General features: G+C 53.5%; 1 protein-coding gene across 1 annotated transcript in view; it reads right to left on the reverse strand.

The window, feature by feature from the left end:
- The window catches only part of DOT1L (DOT1-like histone H3K79 methyltransferase), a 51,443-nt gene that overhangs the window by 29,098 nt on the left and 13,850 nt on the right, over positions 1-8,495 (reverse strand). The window contains exons 3-7 of the mRNA XM_010828426.1: positions 4,950-5,024; positions 2,586-2,649; positions 1,815-2,043; positions 578-672; positions 68-130 (exon numbers count right to left, since the gene is read on the reverse strand). Of these exons, the coding sequence (XP_010826728.1) occupies positions 68-130; positions 578-672; positions 1,815-2,043; positions 2,586-2,649; positions 4,950-5,024 (526 nt within the window). The remainder of the gene's footprint in view (positions 1-67; positions 131-577; positions 673-1,814; positions 2,044-2,585; positions 2,650-4,949; positions 5,025-8,495) is intronic.

Raw genomic sequence — 8,495 nt, forward strand, 5'->3', positions numbered from 1 at the left:
GGGAGGCGGCGCAGAGGGCGGGGCTGCACCCTTAGCCGGGGAGGGGGCATGGAGCGATGGCACTCACTGTGTATTCTGCATGCTTTTTTCCATACCATTTCATCCACTTCCTGAACTCTCGGTCCATGGTCTGCAAAGAGCCAAACCAGACAGCCCGTCAGGGACCCGGTGGCCAGGAGGGCGCCCCTGTCCTCCCCATGCCCGCCCCGCTCCAGGATTCTCGGCAAAGGAGCCTGACCGCAGGGAACCATAGTGGGCAGGCGTGCAAACCACAAACTCTAAACGGTTTCCCATGGCGACACCACCACTGAGACGCGCACTCCTCAGACCTTGCTGCCTCCCCTACCCCAACCCCCGGCAGATACTGGCACAAGGGTGATGCCAGCTGAGCCCCAGCGCCAGGGGAACCAGGGGACACGGCCGCAAGTCTTTCAGGGACACATGAAGCAAGGACCCCCTCCCTGACCTTCCCTCAACCCCAGCACAGACTGCCCCCTATCCTGCAGGTCGCTGCACACCAAGGCTGGAAACAAAAGTGACACAGATGTGGCTGCGTCCAGGGCCCAGGGCCACTCACCTCCGCGTACTTGGCTGGGATGTCAGCTTTCTCTACACCGTAGTGATGTTTGCAGTTGGTGGCCGCGGCAACCTGCAGCACAACCTGGCCCACTCCTTCAGGGGGAGAGACGGGGGGTCAGACGCACAGCAGGACACACCCAGCCGCTGGGGCCATGACGACAAGATCATTAGGCAGAGGCCATGGCCTCTTGGCGAAAGTCCCCGAGTGTCCTTTGGGGTCACAGAATGTGTTCAAATGCCCCAGGCCATGGGCTGAGCACCGCTGCTACCCCCAACCCAGCCGTGCTCCATTTCATCACAAAGAAGATGCTCTATGGCCACCCAACTGGGACCTGCCATGGTCCACGGCCCCACGGGGCATTCACTGTGCACACGCAGACACGCCTTTTTGAGGCACAGTGACCCCTGGGAGGAAGCCCCCCCCAACCAATGAACCATGTTCCGCCGTCCACCTGAGTCAGGAGCGGCCCAGAGTGGTGGCGGGAGACCCCACACGGCACACGCCCGCAGGACACGGCAGGATTTATGGACACTCAGCTCACAGACAAAGGAGGCTTCTGAAACTGTTCCTGCTTGAACTCAGGCCACATGCACTTTAAATAAAGTGTCAGGAGCCCCAAGTTTTCCCATTTTGAACAGAACAGAGTCCAATGATGGAAACAAGCCTCTATTTGGAAACATAGGGTAAACAGGGAGAGAACATGGGGTCCCTCCCGGGGGACAGGAGAAGCTAGGGGACCTGGGGTCTGAGGAGGCCGGCAGTTTTCAGAAATCATAAGCCTTCTGACACACGGTCTTTTCTAGAAATAACCTTCAACCGTGTGTACGCTTATTAGAATATGAATTGTACACTTCAGAGTTTAAGCCAATGACAATGCCACCAGAGAAGCCACCTTTGTCCATCTGCAGGGCCCTTCTCAAGTGTGGAGGCCACGCCATATGGGACGGGACCTTGGGGTCTGTGAGTAGGTTACTGGGAGCAGTGGCGACCCCAGAGTGCTGTGCTTGGGGTTCCTGACAGAGCAGCCCAACCACAGGCCAGGGAGCCCCTTGGGCAGCCTGTCACCTGCACAGTCCCACCAGGACAATGTGGCCCATGGCTTCTTCATTCAGGCAACATGGCACACCCACGGGCGCCCGCCAGGCCCCAGCCCCTGGAACCTCTCCTCATGAGGAGGCCATCCTGCAAGCACAAGGAGCAGGGAAAGGGGCAGGGGGGAAGAGCCCCCACCTACCACTGCCCAGGTCCACGAACAGGTCATCTTCGGTCATCTTGATCTCATCGATCATCTGGGCGACCAGGTCGAAGGAGGTCTCCCCATACACCTCTGGGGAGAAGGGCTCGTAGTTGTTGAGCTTCTCAGGGTCGGTCACTGAGTGGTTGTAGACCTGCTGCAGGATGTGCCGCAGGAGCCCCGTGGATGGCCGTGTGTTCAGCTTCATGGGCTGTGTGGTGCCCTTCCACTGCGAAAGGGCACACACACAGTTTGCAGGGCCACACCACCCAGCCCGCTGCCCCACCCCAGTGGGGACACGAGTGCGCAGGAGCGTGTGTGAGCCTGAGTGTGTGTGCCAGTGGTGTGAACCTACGTGCATGTGTGTAGATGGAGTGTGTGCATGTACAGATGTGTGGGGGTGTGCATGCATGCACATGCAGCTGGGACCTGGGCAGAGCAAGCTCCCTGGCACTGCTCTCCCCACAAGCTGGTCTGTCCTGGCGCCCAGAGCACCCATGGAGGAGAAGCCCCAGGAAGGTTCCCTGTCGCTGGCTGGCTCAGCACGGCTCCCAGGGCATCCACAAGGGCTGGGATCGCCTGGCAGGCAACGTGGCCAGCTCAGTCCCAGCCATCTGCATCAACACAGTTCCAGCCCCGGGCCATAGGGTCCACACCCTGGGACACTGCAGACCCCACACCATGACTTGATGGGCAAGGAGGGGGCCTGAACCACAGCTCGGGGGGCCAAGATGATGAGACAGGTCCGAGGTGAGGGTGAAGGCCACCTACCAGCTGGTGGATGCTGTCGATGGCCCGGTTGTACTTGTCACAGAGCCTCTGCATACTCTCAAAGCTAAAACAAACAAGGGAAGGCACTGGTCACCGCTGGGCTCAGAACAAGCCACCAGGCCTCAGGGGAGGGGGCAGAGGCCATGGGGAGGGAGCCTCAGTTCACTGTGCCCTGAGGGCTCGGGTGAGGAATGAGCATCACAGCTGTTCACAGAACAAGGCAGGCAGACCAAGACTGGCCTCACCCCTACCTGTAGATGCAGGAAGTCCCGCTGCCCCAGGGCTGGGGGACAGCTGGGTGCCAAGGGCCACTGCAGGCAGGGAGGACTCCCGGCTCTGCTAGTTGGGTGGGAGGGGACGATAATCAACACCCCAACCCTGCAGACAGAGGTCAACACCCGCCTTCCTGCTGGTGTGGCTTCCATTTACCTAACAGTGTGAACTGCTGACACTCGCCCAGATACAAGCGTCCGCGTCAGAGATCCAGCGAGGGAGTCGTCAACTCGGCTTCTCCCCACATCAGGGGGTAGTGTTCAATGGAAACCCCCAACCCGGGTTCTCCCAGAGGGTATCTGGGGCATCCATGTTTGTCAGTACCCGCACTGAGCGGCTCAATGCTCACCGCACGAGGGGTCTACCCCGGCATCTGTGCTGCACGGAGGAGGGGGCGGTCACTTGGGGTGTGTCTCCTAACGCCACCCACATGCTGGGCAGCAAGATAGCTGCTCCCCAGTGAGCACCAAGAGCCCAGGGACCCCTGAGATGTATGCAGAGACATGGAGGGGGGGCACCCACCCACAGCCTCTTTCAACCTGCATCAAGACCCCTCGACCCTGGACCCTGGATGGACCCCAAGAGCTTAAGTGCACTTCCTTTTCTAACAGAAGCAAAGGGATCTAAACGGACCTGTAACCACATGGCACGTCAATCTGAGAATAGCAGCAGAAGCTGAAAAGCCAGAGACCTCGATAACGGGAAACAGCAGACGTGGGCGAGGCCAGTGAAACCCCACACAGACAGCGAGGGGACACACAGCTCTAATATGCCGGGAGCAGGCTGACACGATGAGGTGGGAAACCCATTCTGGAGGAGCTAACTGTATGCTCAGGGAGGAGTCCAGCCCAATGCCAGCCCAAAAGGGACCCTGGGAACACAGGCCAGTAGTGGGCAGCCAGGGCAAGTGCCAACACTCTGATCTGGCTGTCCTCAGGGAGAAAACACGCACTAGTTCCCAGATTCCTTCCTTGTGCTCCAGTTTCCATGTCCCCATCAGAGCCCCTGACTACACCCTGGCATACCTTCTCCTGGGAGAATGCACACACATGGAGGCTCAGAGGAACCTGGCACCTGGGCCCCGCTGTGCCAGCCCTGCCCTCACAGACCCCTGCTCTGGGCAGGACTCTGAGGTCACTTGGGTTGCGGGGGGTGGCAAGTCGCCACCAGACTGCGCCTGCCCTCTCCCAACCCGGAATCCTTTCAGTCTGCTTAGGAGGTTCGATACTCCCCCTCTCTGCGCAAGCACCTTGGAGCAGAAGCACCTCTCAACACTCCACTGCTTGAGCCAGGCACTCGGCCCTTGACGACCAGGAAATGTGAACCGTGTGGATCTCAAGACCGACGTTCAAGGTTAGCGTCCACAGGCACCTGCACCCTGGAGTCAGGGCCGACGCATGCACCCAGCCACCTGAACCCGTAACGGCCACCTGTGCCAATTATCGGACCGGGAGGAGGTGGGCAGTGAGGGGAAGGGACTAGGGCTGACTGAGTCCGGCAAGTCCTCCAGACACAGGAGTGAGACCACTCAGCCTGCGCGGGGGCCTGCAGGCGCCTTGGGGCCACCTTCTCTGTCAAGAGCAGTCACCTAGGCCCACAGTCTGTGAGCGATCAAAGCGAGCCTGCCAAGAGCTGAAAGAGGCAGGAGAGTCTCTCAAAGAAAAACAAAAAGGAATTCCAGGCAGGCATTCCAGACCCAGCCTCGCCCTTCCCCACCCACAGGACTTTTCTAGGAGATCCAGGATGTGCCTGAGGAAACTGCAGGGAGCAGCCAAAACTATATGAGACCTGGCTGGAGCTGGGGGCCGAGGCTTGAGATGCTAGGCCAGCGACAGCAGTCGCTGCCGTGGAGAGAGCAACTCCAGCTTTACACACGTCGATCCCACTTTCCAATTATGTCCTCACTCCGACAGCCTCTGCCAATATTTGATAAACATTTCCTACCAAAATAACTCCGTGCTGGCTATGGCCAAGTCTAAAAGGAAACTTCCCATCAGCCTGCAGTGTCGAGGAAGGTCTAAATTTAGCCTGTGTCCACACACAAGGAGCCCGTCCCCGGTGGAGACGCAGCCCCGGCACAACTCCGCTTACCTTTTGGTATCGTAGTCAATTAAAACGTAATTCTCCATAGCAAGCTTGAGATCCGGGATTTCTTCACAGACCCATCTGAAACGCAAAGGAAACTAGTATTAGTGCTCTATCTTGTACTCTCAATGCTGTTCTTAAACACTGTTGACTCTGCAAATACAAAAACAAAACATTCTGGCTACTCAACTCAAAATGTGAAAGATTGAAGGGGGGAGTGACTTCAAAACAAACAATGTAAAGACATGGTCTTAGGAGGATGCTGTCCTTACGAATTACACAAGTTTCATGTTGCTTCGCGTTTAAACAACGCTGGCCATTGGGAGCTCAATGGATTTAACGTGTTACAGGGTCTAGGACACCAATCAGCTTAAATCAGAGAGTCTGAAAAGCAATGCATCCACCAGAAATAAAAGGGAACGATTATTTGAAGAATGAACTAATCCCAAGACAAATAACAGGGTTTCTTCAACCGCCGGACTTCTCTGGTGGCCCAGCGGCTAGGACTCGGTGCCTTAACTGTTGAGGGCCAGGATCCAATGCCTGGACAGGGACTGAGATCACCCCCACAAAAAATGAAAACAAAAAATATTGCAGTGGGGGAAAAAGAGATGGAGGGGGAATCTGCTGATCCCAAGGTGGAACCCTGACTGGATCCTGATACAATCTGGAGAAAAATTGTGAAAGAAGAGTCATCATGACAGAGCTTACAGGGAATAAAAGGAAAATAAGGGATACCGCGAAAAATGGCATGTCAATAAACTCAACAATTTAGGAGAAGTGAACAAATTCCTTAAAAGATGCAAATTACCAAAACCGACACAAGAAGCCAAACACCTGAAGAGCGCGACACCTAGCACAGAAAGCGATGTGACTTTCTCCCAGAAAGAGACTCCCAGCCCACAGAGCTGCGCCGGCGAGTTCTGCCAACCACTGCAGAAGTGGTGATGCGGACCCTCTCCAGCTTGGGGAGGCCAACGCTGCCATACGACCAAAACCAGAGGACAAAGCCTTGTAAAGATGCAGCTGTTAACCCGGCATCCCTCAAAAACGCAAACACAAAACTCCTCTAGAAATGTTAGCAAGCCGAAGTCAGCAACACATCTTATTCCAATGGAGTTTATCCCAGGAATGGAAAGTTGTTTAACACTCTATAACTAGTCACTGTAATTCACATCACTGAGAGAATAAAGGAGAAAAAAAAAATCATACAATTGTCTCAACACATGCAGAAGACACAGGTGATGAAATCAGTTTCCATTCACAATAAAAACTTTCATCAAACAGGACTGGAAAGAGCCACCCTCCACCTGATGGAGGGGCGGGGAGGGCTGGAGGAGCTGCTGTCCCTTCGCTGCTGTGGGCTCTGCCAGGGGGGCCCAAGGAGGCCAAGGGTTGGAAAGCAGGGAGGGGCAGTTCTCTCACTGTGCGTGCCCACCCGCCCCAGGGACCCTCTGACACACACACTGGCCCTAGCCACTGGGCGGCCAGCGCTCCCACATGAGGGGTCTGGCTCCCCTCTTTGCGAGACCCACCCACAGTCCCCAAGGCTGGCTGGGCAGTGCCAGCTCCCTCAGACCCAAGGGAACCCAAGTCACTGTCCCCATGTCATCAGTCTCTCTCCACGGGCCTTCGGAGCAGAGACCACTACCTCTGGCGAGCACTTCTCCAGCACATCTGCTTTTCTTGGGAGGGCATCCACACCCCAACGGCAGGGAAGGACTGGGGCCTCCAGCCTTCTACCACAGGGCCCGGACAGCGTTCACACGGCAGGAAAAAACGACCAACAGCACAAAGGCCAGGAAGGAAAAAGCAAAACCATCCTCCTCATGGAGGGATGCCACACAATTCAGTGCATGGGCCAACCTGAAGAGTTTATGGAGAAGCTACCAGAACTCGTGTGGGTTCAGCAAGGTCACAGGATACAGGTCAACTGTACTTACACATGCCAGCAACAAAGAATTTAGAACAAGAGAAGTTTTACATGTTACTCAAAATAACATTCAAACATAAATACCTAGGAATGATCTTGACTTCTACACCGAAAACAACAAAACATTGCTGACAAAATTAAAGGCAACATAAATAAATAAACAAACAAAAAATGCTCGTGAAATATAAGACTAAATATTGTTAAACCTCCTCCTCAAACTAAACTGCAAAGTGATTCTTCTAAAAAAGTTCAGTTAGGCTTTTTTGGAGAAACGGACAAACCAATTTTCAAACTGACATACAAGGGCAGAGAATCTAGAAGAGCCAAGATAGTTTTTAAAAATAACAGCAATGGGACTTCCCTGGTGGTCCAGTGGCTAAGAATGTGCTCCCAATGCTGGGGAGGCCGGGGTTCGGGCCCTGGTTGGGGAACTAGATCCCACATACCAAAACTTAAGATCCTGCACGTCACCATGAAGATCGAAGATCCCTTATGTTGCAAGAAGAGATAAGAAAGCCCTCCTCAGTGATCAATGCAAAGAAATAGAGGAAAACAACAGAGTGGGAAAGACTAGAGATCTCTTCAAGAAAATTAGAGATGCCAAGGGACCATTTCATGCAAAGATTGGCTCGATAAAGGACAGAAATGGTATGAACCTAACAGAAGCAGAAGATATTAAGCGGTGGCAAGAATACACAGAAGAACTGTACAAAAAAGATCTTCACGACCCAGATAATCACGATGGTGTGATCACTGACCTAGAGCCAGACATCCTGGAATGTGAAGTCAAGTGGGCCTTAGAAAGCATCACTACGAACAAAGTTAGTGGAGGTGATGGAATTCCAGTTGAGCTATTTCAAATCCTGAAAGATGATGCTGTGAAAGTGCTGCACTCAATATGCCAGCAAATTTGGAAAACTCAGCAGTGGCCACAGGACTGGAAAAGGTCAGTTTTTATTCCAATCCCAAAGAAAGGCAATGCCAAAGAATGCTCAAGTTCAGTTCAGTTCGGTTCAGTTGCTCAGTCGTGTCCGACTCTTTGCGACCCCATGCTCAAACTACCCCACAATTGCACTCATCTCATACGCTAGTAAAGTAATGCTCAAAATTCTCCAAGCCAGGCTTCAGCAATATGTGAACTGTGAACTTACTGATGTTCAAGCTGGTTTTAGAAAAGGCAGAGGAACCAGACACCAAATTGCCAACATCCGCTGGATCATGGAAAAAGCAAGAGAGTTTAAGAAAAACATCTATTTCTGCTTTATTGACTATGCCAAAGCCTTTGACTGTGTGGATCACAATAAACTGTGGAAAATTCTGAAAGAGATGGGAATACCAGACCACCTGACCTGCCTCTTGAGAAATCTGTATGCAGGTCAGGAAGCAACAGTTAGAACTGGACATGGAACAACAGACTGGTTCCAAATAGGAAAAGGAGTACCTCAAGGCTGTATATTGTCACCCTGCTTATTTAACTTATATGCAGAGTACATCATGAGAAATGCTGGGCTGGAAGAAGCATAAGCTGGAATCAAGATTGCCGGGAGAAATCTCAATAACCTCAGATATGCAGATGACACCACCCTTATGGCAGAAAGTAAAGAGGAACTAAAAAGCCT

Source organism: Bison bison, unplaced genomic scaffold, assembly GCF_000754665.1.
Source record: "Bison bison bison isolate TAMUID 2011002044 unplaced genomic scaffold, Bison_UMD1.0 scf7180017864492, whole genome shotgun sequence".
NCBI lineage: Eukaryota > Metazoa > Chordata > Mammalia > Artiodactyla > Bovidae > Bison > Bison bison.